This window comes from Schistocerca gregaria, chromosome 4, assembly GCF_023897955.1.
Source record: "Schistocerca gregaria isolate iqSchGreg1 chromosome 4, iqSchGreg1.2, whole genome shotgun sequence".
Taxonomy (NCBI): domain Eukaryota; kingdom Metazoa; phylum Arthropoda; class Insecta; order Orthoptera; family Acrididae; genus Schistocerca; species Schistocerca gregaria.
The window spans coordinates 262,960,711-262,979,403 of NC_064923.1; the positions used below are offsets into that span (position 1 = coordinate 262,960,711).

Consider the following 18,693-nt stretch of genomic DNA (forward strand, 5'->3'; position numbering starts at 1 on the left):
CAAGACCAGTCTTAGAAAATTTCAATAATCACCTTTCAACAAACTACTAATATTCTTCATTCCCATGCATATCTATCCCAAACGATGAGCAGATTAAATTATGCATATTGAAGCTCCCAGAGAAGTATAAAAGCATTTCCCACGCACTACTTATGAAATGAATGGGATGAAATATTAATGTTCATACAGCAAGAAGTATAGTCTGCCTCACTCCTTAGTGATTCACTTCAGCAACAAATGGGTGTACTTAATATAGTTATTTTGAAAGCTGGACTGTGAATCAACTGTAATAATAATGAAAAGGAAATTGTCCTTGATAAGTTTTTGATTTTAGTTGAATTTGGCTGCTGCATGAACATAAAAAGAAATAAACAGGAGAATAGAAATTTCTGGGTTATTTTTTTAGTAAACTATGTAGAATTTTCAGGTCCAAGATTTTGGTGTGTCTGAACAGTTGCGGCAGTGAGACATACAATTTTAATGTGCGTAACATTCAAAACATGAGGGTTGTTCAGCAAGGAGCAGAATAATGAATGTTTGGAAATTTTGAAAGAGGGGCAAGAAAACAAGCAAATGGTTCAAGGAACTGACTTTAGTTAAAGATGTGATTGTAACAGCAAAGAATTTTTTTTTTGGGGGGGGGGGGGGGGTTGGACAGCATTTAGCCTGGTGGAATGGGCAGTGGGTGAATTAAGGAAGTTCCTACTTGGATTCCAAGATAAGAAAAGATTGAAACAATGACCTAAGTGAAGGTGGGTAGACGACAGAAAATATCCAGAAGGTGGATACATAAGACTACAGTGAAGACCATAATGCATCAACCAGAAGTCTTGGTGTTAGGCTACACATGCATTTACAGGTAAGCTAGAAGTAATACTTTTGCCTTCTCCTTGTGGCAGTATCATCAATTAGTTCTGACTCCTCCCTCCCTCCTCCCTATACTGTACCCAATGTTTACTGTCTCAGTATTATTTATTGACCAGTGTGTATTGATACTCATAGAATGAATAGTGTTTTGTGTGCAGTAAAATTGTACTTCTCTTGGCAATAGACAGCAATAGACATGTGTAATAGTTTTCTTCTTTTGTGTCTTTACTATTTTTAACTGATCATTTTATAGCTGTTACCATCAGGCTTCTCCAGGTTTCCTATGCCTAATCCTTTGAGCTTTATTGCTGTTGTTAACTAAGACTAACTCTGAACTTTGCAACAAACACTCGCAGATTTGTGCTTTTGAATTAATATTTTCCTCGGCTTTATCTAATGCGTGAGGACAAAAATTGATTTTCTTCAGCTACAATTGGTCTAAACAGATCTCCTTCCTGGAGGTACACGTACAGAATTTCTAATTTGAACTGTAATACATGAAACAATAAAAGAGAGAGAACTATTTTCATGCCACACATACTCTACACTAAATTCGGGGAGCAGCTGTTTAAATAGCAAAAGAACTAAGATAATTGTCTTGACATCTCATTCAGTATGACCTTTAACAAATACGTTACAGAACATCCAGTTATGCAAAGGTGTAGCTGCTTCACAAGGACACACTTGGTTTCTCCATTCCTCAAGCTCCTTAAGGATTTTTTTTTAATATAAGAGAGAAAAAGGTTTTTTCCCCTATTCAACCAGCATTTTACACAGGAGAATGTGTTTTTCAAAAATTATTTCTTTTTATTGCTTCAGGCTAACACAAAACCCAGTGCGATAGCTATATTTTTCTTGACAGTGTAAAATAGTGGTTGTCAAACATTTTTGCTCGAGAGCCAATACTGCCGAGTGTCAGCGCCTTGGGCCACATAGGTACCAACCTTGGTATCAGTTGATAACTTAGATAAATTAGTAGGTTATTGGTTCCCAATATACCAGCTATGTTAAGGGTTTCACACTGCTGCCACCTTCAGCAACCCCAAAGTCGTGATACTGTAGTTGGTTGACGAAATGTTGTGTTTTCTCTGTGAGCAGATGATTAATTGATCAATAACAGTAACTATATTTAAACTTAAAGGCACTTTGTGGTATGCAACAGTCACAAATGTCATTTATCTTCTACTCATTGTGTTGGATTATCGCAACCTTAATTTAATTTTACATTTCTTGCCGCAAGTAAGTACTGTGATGCAAATGTAAATATTAGGCTACTATACATGTCAATCAGTTACCACAACCTTTATTTGGTATTCACATTTGTCTGCTTTGCCAAATTACAACCAAACTGCTGCACTTCAACACACCATATTTACTCGAATCTAAGCCGCACTTTTTTCCCGGTTTTTGTAATCCAAAACACCGCCTGCGGCTTAGAATAGAGTGCAAAGCAAGGGGAAATTCTGAAAAAAGTTGGTGGGTGCCGCCACAACTTACTTCTGCTGTCGATTATATGTAGCGCTACACAGGCATGCTTTGTAGGCACAAAGATAAATACTTGTGCCAAAACCTCTGTGTCAGTAAATAAATTAAAAAAAAAAAAGAGGTGGAAGACGAGCTATTTTCTGCGCCCCGAGTTTCAACCACTGCATTTTCATATATTATCCAACGAAGTAAATACAAATTCCATATTGTTCATCATCGAGTGTAGCAGCATTTCAATGTACTACGAAAATCTGACTGGGAAGACTGTTTGGGATGTTTGTCAATATGGCCAACTTTACGTTCTGAATTATTTCCTATCTGTGAGAAGAGATGGTTGCTAATAGGAACTTTAATAAATTGTGAATCACATGCAGTAGTCTCGTCACCATAAGAGGAATACGCATATAAACATTTTGCCATGTATTGTTTCATGTTTGATGCTATCTCATTTAAACCCTGTCTGCCTAATAAACTACGAAACTAGAGTGAGACAACAGCAAACGCGGAAGAATATACATATCATGTCATGTTTATATTCGTATTATTCTTATGCTTAATAGTGATGCAGTCAGAAATGAAGCACGGCAATTAACTAGATTTTTAAAATGTAAGATGACTCTAATTTCTCTGTAGAATGTAATGCACTAAAGAGGCACCTGCACCGATTTTCAAACGGGACAAAATTTTCGCTAAACTCTCGTTCAGAACATCTTCTATCATACGCAGTCTATGATTGGGTTCTTGTTGATCATTATCAAAGAAAGCAGCAGTGTAAGACAACAACAAATAGCAGTTTCTTGCCATTGTTTCGCTAGTGAGACGATTCCTCTCTTTTTTTTGTTTTTTAATTGTAGCGCGCGGCACAAAAGCAAGCCATGCCGTGAGCGACCGTAAACATGCACTATCAGAATGCGACAAACTATGCGTGACACAGTACAGTAATGCATTTTCAGCTTAGAGTGACGTAAACACCTATAGCAAAGAAAACTGCGCTTATCAGATCAAAGAAAAATAAGCAATCAATTCAAACCAGACGAAGCACGTAGAAAAGGAAGGGTACCCATATAAATACGGATGGAGCGCCTGACGCATAGCAGTGGCTACCTGATAAAGCGTAACTGCTAAGCTTACGACACTAACCAAACTACTGTAGCTGTATTGTCATTCATTTGAGCTAAATTGTGTCTCATATTACAATGGGCAAACTTTGTTTCGATTTGGAGATGCGGCCTATAATTTTTCTCTGCCCTTGAATTTAGAGTCTCAGATTTCAGGTGCGGCTTACATTCGGGAAATTTTTTTTTTTTTCCCTTGATATAGAGTCTCATTTTTCAGGTGCGGCTTAGATTCGAGTAAATACGGTAACCTAGACGTCAAGTCATGCTACAGGTGCATGTGTCACCACAACCAAATCGGCCAGTGTACTGTACACATTTCAGTGACTCAGTCAAACAATAAAATATTCCCTCTCACACATTCTCAACCATAATTTTATTAAATGTATATTAAAATATTACTATTTCTGCAAGTATTTTTATTTGTTACTGAACATAAACAAAAACAAAACGAGGATAATGGAATGTATTCGAATTAAGTCGGGTGATGGTGAGGGAATTAGGTTAGGAGATGAGACACTTAAAGTAGTAAAGGAGTTTTGCTATTTGGGGAGCAAAATAACTGATGATGATCAAAGTAGAGAGGATATAAAATGTAGACTGGCAATGGCAAGGAAAGCGTTTCTGAAGAAGAGAAATTTGTTAATATCGAATATAGATTTATGTATCAGGATGTCGTTTCTGAAAGTATTTGTATGGAGCGTAGCCATGTATGGAAGTGAAACATGGACGATAAATAGTTCAGACAAGAAGAGAACAGAAGCTTTCGAAATGTGGTGCTACAGAAGAATGTTGAAGATTAGATGGGTATGTCACATAACTAATGAGGAAGTATTGAATAGAATTGTGGAGAAGAGGAGTTTGTGTCACAACTTGACTAGAAGAAGGGATTGGTTGGTAGGACACGTTCTGAGGCATCAAGGGATCACCACTTTAGTATTGGAGGCAGTGTGGAGGGTAAAAATCGTAGTGGGAGACCAAGAGATGAATACACTAAGCAGATTCAGAAGGATGTAGGCTGCAGTAGGTACTGGGAGATGAAGCAGCTTGCGCAGGATAGAGTAGCATGGAGAGCTGCATCAAACCAGTCTCAGGACTGAAGACAACAACAACAGAGCATAAAGGTTAACTCTTAGGAAGCCCTCAACACAAGTTCGAGCTTTTGGATTCAACCAATGGCTGTTAGGTGAACATTATTACAGTGTTAAGTATAGCTGAAAACCAAAGGCCCCACGAATACTTGGTTTGGGACATATGTGGCCTGCGGACCAAAGTTAGATGACCACTGGTGTAAAACATCTGTATGTCTGCTGATAAAACAGCAACAACTGGGGTAAAGCCAGGCATTTTGCATATCATAAAATGCTGATGTTCAAGACATCAAAACCTGAAGTTCATCACTATGCATCTTCCACTTTATATTATTTCCTTTAATATACATTTAGGGTTGTTACATAACTTGAAACTTCAAATTTTGCTTGTAAGTTTTGTTGTCACAATTGCACAGTTGTTCCATTCCAACAAGCTCATTCTTTATCCAACACAATGATTATAATGCTGTTCACTTAATTCATTTTTTTATCATTACCAATTGTTTTTGTAAGAAATTGACAAGGTAACTCAGCAACATAAATAGTTTTTTTTTCACATTAAAATTGTAGAATGACCAGACAATGAAAGATTTATAGTTGTAAATTGTGAAAACAAGAAGAGAATATTTTGGAAATAAACTCAACAAGCTGAGATCTGTTCAAATATTGCCACATAATTCAGTACAGGATAACTTGATCCCTATAATACTTTCCAGATTTTATGTCCATTTGATTTCAGATATTTGTAGGTCATTTCCATAAATTTGTGCCAATCTTCTGTTCACTGGTGGGAGAAATATTTCTCCCTCCCCCTCACTTTCCAGATCTTTGTAGTTATCACATTTTAATGTTCCTTCGTGTAGACATTTTGGAAGGAGACTGTGTGTAAATAAAGGTGTACTTTTTATAGGCCCCTGGCTATTATGACATGAGCTTCCAGGCGCCGACGAGCCTCTCTACGGGGAGGGAAGGTGGCCTTGCTAGTGTAGCGTATTCAATGTCAGATGGCAGGTACACACGAGGTGACAACAATGCGTCACCTGTACCTTCAACACTTTCACAGCAGGTAAGCAGCAAAATAATACCTCCTTAATTGTTTTATGGAGTTATTTTTCAAGAAAACACTAGTAGTTAACTTGATATGGTTTTTATAGCTTTTGCTCAGTCTGTTTGGCTTTCTCTGCAATAGAACAGTAAAGGCTGTAGTGAACATTTGGAGGTTTTGTAGGTAAAGTCTGGTACACCAGATATGAAAGTTACTTCCGGCATGGACCAAATTACTTTGTTGTTTTTCATGACACAGTCAAAACTCCGGAGGTTTATACAAACTGTGTGCTATTTGCAACTGTTTTTTCTCCCACTTAAAGTTGCTGTCATCTTGTTTTGAAAATGTACTATCCAGCTTCACAATCCAGAATGGAATAATGAGGAGCTTTAGAAAACATTTAATAACTAATAGTTTCATTATAAATTAGATTGATAAGGTTTCCTTTGTGTTTCAAGCTTATTAGTACTTTAGACTGAGAATGCACAGTGTCTCATTTCATGGCAGTTAATACAGTTAATACCCTACAAATGAGAAACGCTGTGTGTAGAACTCAAGAATATATGACAAACCCTATTTGGCAATCAGTGCTTTAAAATTGTAGATACATCAGAGTTAAAAATAACTGTGCAGTACACACTTCTGGCTTCAGGATTTGGGCACAGTTAAGTTATTGGGAATATTTAGATAAGAATGAGTCATGATGAGCTACAATCTAATGTGTAATCTATTTTGGATCCATGTGCTATATATTTATCAAACCACTCAGTGGGAGAAGGCTCGCAGTATGCCATTCGTGAAGAGTAATATATGTAGGTACGCTCACACACAATATAAGGGAATAATCACCTAAGATTTTTGTAAACAACTTTGTCTCAAATTGATACTTTTCAGTGCACACAACAGATGGCATCATGAGAGTTGCCTAACTTGTTACTTCCCTTCCAGTTCAATTTCTCTTATCTATGTTACAGCAAAAATTGCCTCAAAGGTCATTTTGTGATGGTTTTTTGATTGCTTTTGCACTTTTTGCCTGACTAATGTAACAACCACAAACTTTGAATCCATTAATGACTTTGTTAAAGTAAGCACTTATGAATAGCATTCCGTAGAAATAATTAATTCATTAAGCAATGAAGGCTTTGTAAAAGCTGTGCAGCTCTGCATAGTCCTTGTTTTTTCGCGAGAACACCCCCCCCCCCCCCCCCCCCCCACACACACACACACACACACACACACACACACACACACACTTGCAACATTATCACAGTAACTGATTTCCCAGACTTTGTCATTCACTTTGCCTTGGCCAGAGTATTGATGATATGTTGCTGTGCATCCTTTTGTGCTTCATTTAACAACAAACCAATTCTCCTAATGCTCTTTCATATGCAAGTTCATCCTAGTATGTCTAGCTTAGTTTGTGTTACTACTTGCATGCACTATACAACTTCCTGCATTACACATTGTTTGTAGAAAACTGGTGTATTTGTTCCTTCACTAGAGGAACAAGTGGGGAAATGCAAGTTAGTAAGTTACCGTTTGGACAGAATATATTTTGGTTATTGCATGTGCATCCACATTTAAGATGAAACACTGATTTGGTTCCATGTATTACATTACTCTGTGGTTCCAGTTTTACTGTTAAAGGTGGAGAACTAATCACTATGCAGATTTGATGGTGTACTTGTCTCATTGTGTAATTTTTCTTACGTACTACACTTTGCAGCTTACCTTGGAGTGGGGAGAAGTGATGTTCTTGGTTGTGGGAAGAATGAAATTTTTATTAAGTATTTGTCTTCTGTATCAAAACTTTACTATAACAAATTTAGGGGGATGGTTGATTAGATTTATTTCAGAGACCCTAAATAATTAATGTTTTTGAGATAAGTACCAGAAAGAAAAATTTTATACACCATAGTATTCCTTTTATTAACTTATTGCTTGCTTTTTATGGTTGTGTGTGCTTCTTTTTGTATAATTGAAAGACAGTTTTATCACACTTGACAACAGTATTGTTCATTCATAAATGCACATGTTACGTGTCTCGTAAGTATGCCATTAGTGACTAGGCACTTCTGCTACAATTATGTCTTTTTTTCCTTTTGTGTACAGTGTTTTGGTGCTCTCTTTTTATTGATATTGTAGTCCATAGGTACTCCTTTTTAATTTGGAGAAATTAAATTATCATTCTAAATATTGGTTAAGCAATTATTTGGTTCCTATTTAAATGTAACTTAGTTACAGTGATGAACGCATTAGAGAATTATTAAACTTATATTATCCTGTAAAACTGCCATGTATCTCAAAATAAATTTCCTAATATTTGTGTGAATTGACGTGTCGTAATGTGTGAAATAGGCAATTTTGAGTTACTAATTTTGCAGAATGCAACACAGGCACATCAGCAGCCGATGTTAAACCCATCTGCCCTGCCTCCTGGTTATGCATACTTCTATGGTGGTGGCATGATGCCTGGCAGTTTCCAGTATGGGACTCCTGCCATATATCAGGTCTGTATTATTATTTCTGTTCCTATTTTTTTAAACATTGTATAGAATACAGGAAACAGAAACACTGATACAGTTACAATAAATAAAGTAAATTTTGAAGTTGTGAGTTTTATTGTGGCACAATGAAATTTGTAGAACAAACTGATCTGCAAAGTGAATTTCTGTGTTTTCCTGATGTGATCCTTTGTTGTAAACTTCTTTCTTTTTGGTTCTGGATAACTGCTTCATTCAGTATTGCAGATGATGGAAATTTATGCAGTTGATGATAGTTACAAACTAAAGATAAAAGTAGTTAATGTGACTTGTAGTCAGAAGACCTCTGTAAAAATCAAGTTTATGATAGTGGAATACTTAATTTTAAAACCTAGCAGGCTTGCTACGTAGTACAGTCTCAGACCATCGTTAGTAATATTCCATACATGATTAATAAATTATGTAAGGAAAATGTCTCCATAGTGTTGCATGCGTGATTTGAACACAGTTCTGAGCATCTTCCTTTAACACTATTGTGACTTTTATTCACTCATTTTCATTTTTAAGATTGTGGTTTATTATTATACTGTCATTAAACACACTTTAATATTGTATGTTCGTGGACACTGTCTGGTAATTTGCTGTCATCTGCCAATGTTCTGAAACATTCTTGGAAAGTTGAAACCCATCGTGACACTTTTTGCTTTCATTGTGCTTGAACAGATGCCACCTGCCACAAATGCACATGGTACGACGACGACATCACAGTATCCTAAGCCTGGTACATACGGGTCTGGTTATGCATCTGGCTATGATGGGTTGACGCAGAATCAAGACTATAGTAAAAGTGGCTATGTTGCTGGTAGTCAATCACAGAGTAAGACTGGAGTGGGTGCAAACACTGGTTCAACAGGGTCCTCTGGTGCAGATCTGAGTGCAACGATGTATGGCAAATCACATGTTGCTATAGGGAAAGTTAATGTAAGTCAAAGACAAGTTTTTATTTTTTTGTATGAAATAAAAAAACTCCTTTACTCTTTTAAAAACCAGAGTGTCAGTTGGTTTGATGATCTGATTTTTGTTTTGTAGTCATATGATAAACAAGGATTCCATTCTGGTACACCACCGCCATTCAACTTGCCTGGCAGTCAGAGCACACCAATAGCTCCTAGTGGAGCGTACACACCTCATCTGTTTATTCCTGCTATACCACCACATCAGCAACATCACTCAACTACTCTAATGCACCAGCCATTGCATCAGGTAAGGACAATTCCACAATTTGTCATAGGACTAGAAGTATAAATTCTATCAGAACAGTGCTGATTAGAAGTGGGGGCAATATTTGCTTACACAAAAAGTGTACTTTTAAGCTTCTCAGGTAAGAAAGTAAGAGACCCATAGAAAAGCTTAGGGCTGTAGGAGTATAGTATTTTGAGAGAGAGGCTCATCATCATCATTTAAGACTGATTATGCCTTTCAGCATTCAGTCTGGAGCATAGCCCCCTTACAAAATTCCTCCATGATCCCCTATTCAGTGCTGACATTGGTGTCTCCTCTGATGTTAAACCTATTACTTCAAAATCTTTCTTAACCGAATCCAGGTACCTTCTCCTTGGTCTGCCCCAACTCCTCCTACCCTCTACTGCTGAACCCATGAGTCTCTTGGGTAACCTTGCTTCTCCCATGCGTGTAACATGACCCCACCATCTAAGCCTGTTCATCCTGACTGCTGCATCTATAGAGTTCATTCCCAGTTTTTCTTTGATTTCCTCATTGTGGACACCCTCCTGCCATTGTTCCCATCTACTAGTACCTGCAATCATCCTAGCTACTTTCATATTCGTAACCTCAACCTTGTTGATAAGGTAACCTGAATCCACCCAGCTTTTGCTCCCATACAACAAAGTTGGTCGAAAGATTGAACGGTGCACAGATAACTTAGTCTTGGTACTGACTTCCTTCTTGCAGAAGAGAGTAGATCGTAGCTGAGCACTCACTGCATTAGCTTTGCTACACCTCGCTTCCAGTTCTTTCACTATGTTGCCATCCTGTGAGAATATGCATCCCAAGTACTTGAAACTGTCCACCTGTTCTAACTTTGTTCCTCCTATTTCGCACTCAATCCGTTAATATATCTTTCCCACTGACATTACTTTCGTTTTGGATGTCTTTCGTTTTGGAGATGCTAACCTTCATACCATAGTCCTTACATTTCTGATCTAGCTCTGAAATATTACTTTGGGAACTTTCAATCGAGTCTGCCATCACAACTAAGTCATCAGCATATGCAAGACTGCTTATTTCATGTTCACCCATCTTAACCTCACCCAGCCAGTCTATTGTTTTCTACATATGATCCATGAACAACAGTGGAGACAGGTTGCAGCCTTGTCTTACCCCTGAAACTACTCTGAACCATGAACTCAATTTACCGTCAACTCTAACTGCTGCCTGACTATCCATGTAAAGACCTTTAATTGCTTGCAAAAGTTTGCCTCCTATTCCATAATTCCGTAGAACAGACAATAACTTCCTCCTAGGAAACCGGTCATATGCCTTTTCTAGATCTATAAAGCATAGATACAATTCCCTGTTCCATTCATAACACTTCTCCATTATTTGCCGTAAGCTAAAGATCTGGTCCTGACAACCTCTAAGAGGCCTATACCGACACTGATTTTCATCCTATTGGTCCTCAACTAATACTCGGACTTTCCTTCCAACAATACCTGAGAAGATTTTACCCACAACGCTGATTAAAGAGATACCTCTGTAGTTGTTACAATCTTTTCTGTTTCCATGTTTAAAGATTGGTGTGATTACTGCTTTTGTCCAGTCTGATGGAACCTGTCCCGACTCCCAGGCCATTTCAGTTATCCTGTGTAGCCATTTAAGACCTGACGTTCCACTATATTTGATAAGTTCCAACTTAATTTCATCCACCCCAGCTGCTTTATTGCACTGAAATCTGTTGACCATTTTCTCCACTTCCTCAAATGTGATCCTATTTCCATCATCATTCCTATCCCATTCTACCTCAAAATCTGAAACATTGCTGATCGTATTTTCACCTACATTGAGCAACTCTTCAAAATGTTCCCTCCATCTGCCCAAGGCATCCACAGGATTCACCAGCAGTTTTCCTGACCTATCCAAAATACTTGTCATTTCCTTCTTACCTCCCTTTCAAAGACTGCTAATTACACTGCAGAATGGTTTTCCAGCAGCTTGACCCATAGTCTCCAACCTGTTTTCAAAGTCTTCCCAAGATTTCTTCTTGGATGCTGCAATTATCTGTTTGGCTTTGTTTCTCTCTTCAACATAACTTTCTCTGTCTACCTGAGTTCTAGTATGTAGCCATTTTTGATACGCCTTCTTTTTCCTTTTACAGGCTGCCTTGACTGTGTCATTCCACCATGCTGTTTGCTTCATCCTTCTTTTACACAGTACTGTTCCAAGACAATCTTTAGCCACTTCTAGTACTGTGTCCCTGTACCTTGTCCGTTCCTTTTCCAATGACTGTAATTGACTACATTCAACTAACTGGTACCTTTCTGAGATCGCTGTTACGTACTTGTGCCTGATTTCCGTATCCTGAAGTTTTCTCCACTCTTATCCTCCTACATATGGACCTGACCTCCTGCACTTTCGGCCTCACAATCCCAATTTCACTGCAGATTAAATAATGATCAGTGTCATCAAAGAATCCCCTGAATACAAGTGTGTCCCTCGCAGCCTTCCTGAATTCCTGATCTGTTATTATATAGCCAATGACAGAGAGAGAGAGGCTAACATACAAAAATTGTAGATGTGCAATGCAATGGAGATTATATTTTAACAAGCTTTCGGTATTGCTACAGCAAGAGTTGCAGATGTTATGGTACTTAATGTACAACAATAAAATTATGTTGATTGCACAAATGAGAGTACCTGTGAGGATTATTTCCAAGGGATTGCGATTAAGTTACTCCACATGTGATTCAGTAAGATGTTCAAGGAGGCAGATCCTAGAACTGTATGGTAAAGTCGTGAGTGGCCAAAGTGGCATATTTTGCCTGACACAAGTTAGCATTGATATGATTAAATTATAGAATTAGAGAGCAGACTGTGTGAAATGTGCTGCTTCATTTTCAGTTCTTAAGACAGGGAACTCAATTCAAATGTGGCTTAGTAATCCTTCTGAAGTATGTCTCAGAACATCAACCATAAATGACCTCATTGGGAAAGTGTACAATATTGTAATGTGTGATTAGTGATGTATAAAACAGTCTATGCAGTTCAAATCTCAGATGAAAGTTGCAGTATGTTTCACTTAAAGAATTTGAGTGTGACAGTATTTTGGAAGAAATGTGCCACATTTTTTTTTTTTAATGTTGGCCACAAGTAAAAACAAAATAAATTTTATCAGCAACATTTGTGCCATTAAAAAAATGCAATAGACGTTATGTGTAGACATAAAAGGGGGGGCGGGGGTCGGTTTGTGGAGAAAATTATGGAGATATGAAAAACGCATTACCATGTCCAGCGTAGGAAAATTATTGGCATTCAGAGATTCCAGTTGTCTTGGAATGGATAAATACAGGTATTGTATGACTTACACCATTCTTCCTGCAAAATAGTGACAACCTCAGGTAATGCTGAAGGAGGTGGTTAACAGTTACGCACACTTCTCTCCAGAGTAAATCACAAAGGTTCAATAATATTGAGGTCCAGTGACTGGTTGCCAGGAGAGAGACGACATGGTTTTCTCACAGAAAAAGTCCTGGACGATGAGAGATGTGTGAACAGGAAACCTGTCGTCTTTGAAAACAGCATCACCATTTGAGAACATTGTACCATGGGCCAGATCTGGTCAGCCAAACTGCTGACATAATCCTTGGCAGTATTGCAGAGTAATTGTGGAATACCGTGATCTGGCTGCCCAATGGTGGAAACAATGTGAAAAAAGTATCATCTAGCCAAATTATGTTCCTTGATTACATCATAGTCCTGGTTTTATGGCTTCAGCACCACGCTGTCCTGTTATTGGCATGTGCGTCGCTGATAAATGGCTCTGGAATTCCAGCTTGCCATACCATTCCCAGCGTATGAAGCTTGATATTCATGCTGTTTTGGTGCTGATAATGTTCATGAGTGACTTTCCCTTATTTGTCACAATCCCCTTTAATGACTGTTTCCACTCAACACATACTTTTGTCTGCATTGTCTGCATATACATTATAAATCGCCACTACAGTTCCCTTTGAAATCCCAAATGCTTTGGCTCCCTTGATTATGGAAGCACCCACTACATGAGCATTGACATAATGCACTCACAGCCACACCAAACACTGTTCTGACCACATCTAATACTTACAACATGTTGAGGGCATTTCACTGGTGCCATTAATGACTAAATACAAGAGTGCCATCTACAGGCTTGGCTAGCATCTGCTCTGCAGTTCAAGCATGTATTTTTCATGGTGTTTCCATATTGATAGTTAACAATAAAAACTGCATAACTCCATTTAGTAAAAAATCATACTGGTGAAGCAAAAATTGTTTCTTAAGAAACAATATAAAATGATCCTGAAGCTTGCCACATGAGTAACTGTATAGTAGAAGCCTAATTATTGATAGATTAGAGAAATCCATGCACTTTAAAGTCTTGTTTTGGGGTCATTCCATGTCAAATCAACTAATGAAACTATCATTTTCAATCTTACCCTCTTGGATTTAAATGAAATTAAGTATGCCTATAGTACTCATAAATAGTACCACAAATTATTTTTTTCATATTTTTTCTGATGAAAAGTTACAGAGTAATGGACTTTCAAATATTGAAAAATTTACAAATTTTTGACTCGCGGTACAATGTTGTTTCCTTTATAACTCATGTTCTAATTAAGCTAGAACAATAAACTTTACTTCATTGGAAAGCTCTTTTAAAGAGATTTCATATGATACCAAACATCATTAGTTTAATATATATACACACACATTGTTTATAAAAACAACTGATGAATTTAATCGAATTTTGAAAAACTGCATTTTTAAAATTCTCAAAAAATATATGTGAAAGATACTTTACATCTACATATTTTGAAAGTTTCAACTTGGGATGAGCATGGGATCACTATCAAAAGCAATTTTATGTTTACCACGATTCTCCAAAATCACAGTCAGACAGGTGAATTTCTATTATTTTGCTACACATGAAATTATTACAGTGTTAGATTTTGTTACATGATCCACAAATTGTACTTTTGAAACGAATAACTGCATATAAACTTTAGTGCTAACTATTTATTAATAGCTGTAAAACCATTGGGGGAAAAATAGAAGCTATCTCTCATTTTAAAGATTATATATAAAATGATTCTGTGGTGTTACTATCTGCAATCTATTCAGTATTTTATTTCTGGTTAATATTGTCAGCAATTTTCACCTATTCTTGAAAGTGACCCACACATTCTTTTGAGAGGAAGCTGTAGTGAAATTATGTGATTAACTCTGAAATGTTTTAAATCTAGCTTAAAGGTACTTTTGTACAAACCTCACAAGAGTCCGTAAGTTTGTATGCCTACAACCAGTTAATGTTTGAATACAGAAAGCTGGGGCATTCAACTTCAGATTCAGAAACATGTTTTTAAATTAGTTTGTTCACTTGAGAAATATAAAATGCCTAAAATTTCACATTGTGCTGTAATCCATTTAATGAAAAGGGCCACAAGAAAAACTTACGGCCTGTTTCACAATGCATGATAGCAAGAAAACCTTTTTAACTTTAAATCAACAAGTGTGTGACAACTGCCTTAAAAAAATTGCACGAGTAGAAATTTGTGATACATCAAGCTCAGAAAATGATGAGCTGTATTCTGTGGTGAAACAAGAAAGTGAAAAGGTTTTATGTGATAGTGACGTACAAGACATTGCAGCAAGTGATGCCTTAGAAAGGTTGAATGCTTCTTTGCAGTCCATTGGTGAATCGTCAATTAAGAAGAAATGACTGTGTGAAGCAAAATATACTAAGGAAAAACTAATTAAATTAACTTCAACAATTCAAACAAAGGTATCATTGCTTCGTTCCGAAAATGACGAAGAGGTACATGATCGTGCAGAATCTGAGGTGATCAGTCAGCTAAAAGATAAATTTCATACATGTACATCTCGAAGTTAACAGATGGAAATTCATACCATTTTACCTAAAAGCTGGAGTGTTAAGAAGCGTCAAGATGAAATTAATATAACAAATTATATGGCTTGAAGAGTAAAAGATTTGATGAAGGCCAAGGGAATTTTGTCTTCACCAAACCCAAAACCTGGCAAGACTCTTGATCAATCAACTGCTGGTTTTGTTAGAAACTTTAATTGTTCTGATGAGATAAGCGGGGCAGTGCCTGGGAAAAAAAAATTTTGTGCCTGTGAGAGATAACGGAGAAAAACTGCAAGTACAAAAATGGCTAGTTTTAAGTAATTTTGAAAGAAATTTACGCCAACTTTAAAGACAACCATCCAGATCTCCACATTGGATTTTCGAAGTTTGCACGTCTTATGTCCCAAAAATTGTTCTTTAGCTGGAAGTAGTGCTACACACAGAGTCTGTGTCTTATTACAAGGATGGGAACAAACTCGAGTACACAAGTCTTGTAATCATATCAGAATGCCTAACGGATGACACTGTTACTGTGCATTTGTTCCAATCGTACTTGATGGACTTCCCAATTGTTAAATTCGGTAGAAAACCAAGAAAAATATATTATTTCTCTGATGGAGCAGCAGCTCATTATAAAAATAGGAAGACCTTTATCAACCTGTGCCATTATGAAGATGATTCCCAAACTGAAGCTGAATGGCATTTTTCAGCCACCTCGCATGGGAAGGTTAAATGACTTGCAGCTCGGGCAAGTCTGCAATGGCCATACAGTGATCAAATAATGACACCAAAACAACTTTATATGTTTGCCAAGGATAACATAGAAGGAATGAACTTCAAGTTTGCTACTAAAGAAGATCACAAAAATGAAGAAATGAAACTTAGGAGAGATTTGAGAAATGCCGCAAAATTGTAGGGACACAAAAACTTCACACTTTTATTCCTTTTAGCAAGGACAAAATAACAAAAGTGTATTCAAGCTCTAATGATAGTAAAATTGAACTGGTGACAGTTTCTGACAGTGATAACAATACCGTTCAGACATAAAAGGATATATTGCTTGTGATTATAATGGACACTGGTGGTTAACCAGTGTACTTGAAAAAAATCAGGAGGAGGATGAAATCACAGTTAGTTTCTTACATCCACATGGAGATCTTTTACATTTCTGAGACATCCAGACATTTTTTCCATAAGCAGTAGGGAAGTAGTGACAATTGTGAAACCCTCAAACTGCTACAGGGCGAACATATAAGTTATCCAGTGCAGAAATGTTGATGCGCAACAGACTGATTAGTTAAAAGTACGAAGAAGTGCAGTAATAGGATGCCTATTTGTAAATAATAGTAATTACTAACTGAATTTAGGTCTGATCTCATGTATTCATCTTTCTGTGTTTGTTTATTTGCCTTTACAAATGTCTGCTTGTGTCTGTATATGTGTGTGTGTGTGTGTGTGTGTGTGTGTGTGTTTCCATCAACATGCCAACACTTTCGCATGGTAAGTTACTTCATCTTTGTTTTTAGATATATTTATTTATTTTAAGTTTTCATTTTGTATTTATTAATTACAGAAGCGCGCGCACACACACACACATATCCATCCACACATACACAGATACAAAGCAGACATTTGTAAAGGCAAAGAGTTTGGGCAGAGATGTCAGTCGAGGCAGAAGTAAAGAGGCAAAGATCTTGTTGAAAGACATGTGAGACATGAGTGACGGCAACTTGAAATTAGCGGAGTTTGAGGCCTGGTGTATAACGAGAAGAGTGGATATACTGAAGGTCAAGTTCCCATTTCCCGAGTTCTGACAGGTTGGTGTTAGTGGGAAGTATCCAGATAACCCGGACGGTGTAACACTGTGCCAAGATGTGCTGGCCGTGCATCAAGCCATGTTTAGCCACAGGGTGATCCTCATTACCAACAAACACTGTCTGCCTGTGTCCATTCATGCGAATGGACAGTTTGTTGCTGGTCATTCCCACATAGAAAGCTTCAGTATAGGCAGGTTAGTTTGTAAATCACGTGAGTGCTTTCACACGTGGCTCTGCCTTTGATCGTGTACACCTTCCGGGTTACAGGACTGAAGTAGGTGGTGGTGGGAGGGTGCATGGGACAGGTTTTACACCGGGGTGGTTACAAGGGTAGGAGCCAGAGGGTAGGGAAGGTGGTTTGGGGATTTCATAGGGATGAACTAAGAGGTTACGAGGGTTAGGTGAACGGCGGAAAGACACTCTTGGTGGAGTGGGGAGGATTTCATGAACTGTGTGATTAAATGATGATGGCGTCCTCTTGAGTAAAATATTCCGGAGGTAACATAGTTCCCCATTCAGATCTCTGGGCGGGGGCTACTCAAGAGGATGTCGTTATCAGGAGAAAGAAAACTGGCGTTCTACGGATCGGAGCGTGGAATGTCAGATCCCTTAATCGGGCAGGTAGGTTAGAAAATTTAAAAAGGGAAATGGATAGGTTAAAGTTAGATATAGTGGGAATTAGTGAAGTTCGGTGGCAGGAGGAACAAGACTTCTGGTCAAGTGACTTCAGGATTATAAACACAAAATCAAATAGGGGTAATACAGGAGTAGGTTTAATAATGAATAGGAAAATAGGAATGCGGGTAAGCTGCTACAAACAGCATAGTGAACGGATTATTGTGGCCAAGATAGATACGAAGCCCACACCTACTACAGTAGTACAAGTTTATATGCCAACTAGCTCTGCAGATGACGAAGAAATGTATGATCAAATAAAAGAAATTATTCAGATAGTGAAGGGTTACGAAAATTTAATAGTCATGGGTGACTGGAATTTGGTAGTGGGAAAAGGGAGAGAAGGAAACATAGTAGGTGAATATGGACTGGGGCAAAGAAATGAAAGAGGAAGCCGCCTGGTAGAATTTTGCACAGAGCACAACTTAATCATAGCTAACACTCGGTTTAAGAGTCATGAAAGAAGGTTGTATACGTGGAAGAACCCTGGAGATACTGGCCGGTTTCAGATAGATTATATAATGGTAAGACAGCGATTTAGGAACCAGGTTTTAAATTGTAGGACATTTCAAGGGGCAGATGTGGGTTATGACCTGTAGATTAAAACTGAAGAAACTGCAAAAAGGTGGGAATTTAAGGACATGAGACCTGGATAAACTGACTAAACCAGAGGTTGTACAGGGTTTCAGGGAAAGCATAAGGGAACAATTGACAAGAATGGGGGAAAGAAGTACAGAAGAAGAAGAATGGGTAGCTCTGAGGGATGAAGTAGTGAAGGCAGCACAGAATCAAGTATATAAAAAGACGAGGGCTAGTAGAAACCCTTGGGTAACAGAAGAAATATAGAATTTAATTGATGAAAGGAGAAAATATAAAAATGCAATAAATGAAGCAGACAAAAAGAATACAGGCATCTCAAAAATTAAATCGCCAGGAAGTGCAAAATGGCTAAGCATGGTGGCTAGAGGACAAAT

The 18,693-nt window shown here is 37.7% G+C and overlaps 1 protein-coding gene across 12 annotated transcripts in view; it reads left to right on the plus strand.

The window, feature by feature from the left end:
• Window positions 1-18,693, plus strand: part of LOC126268160 (protein lingerer-like) — a 317,435-nt gene that overhangs the window by 271,531 nt on the left and 27,211 nt on the right. For 4 of the 12 annotated variants that reach the window (XM_049973713.1, XM_049973709.1, XM_049973711.1 and 1 more), the window contains exons 16-19: window positions 5,469-5,624; window positions 7,991-8,116; window positions 8,813-9,070; window positions 9,179-9,352. In XM_049973713.1, the coding sequence (XP_049829670.1) occupies window positions 5,469-5,624; window positions 7,991-8,116; window positions 8,813-9,070; window positions 9,179-9,352 (714 nt within the window). The remainder of the gene's footprint in view (window positions 1-5,468; window positions 5,625-7,990; window positions 8,117-8,812; window positions 9,071-9,178; window positions 9,353-18,693) is intronic. The other 8 variants (XM_049973717.1, XM_049973714.1, XM_049973715.1 and 5 more) reach the window with 3 other exon arrangements.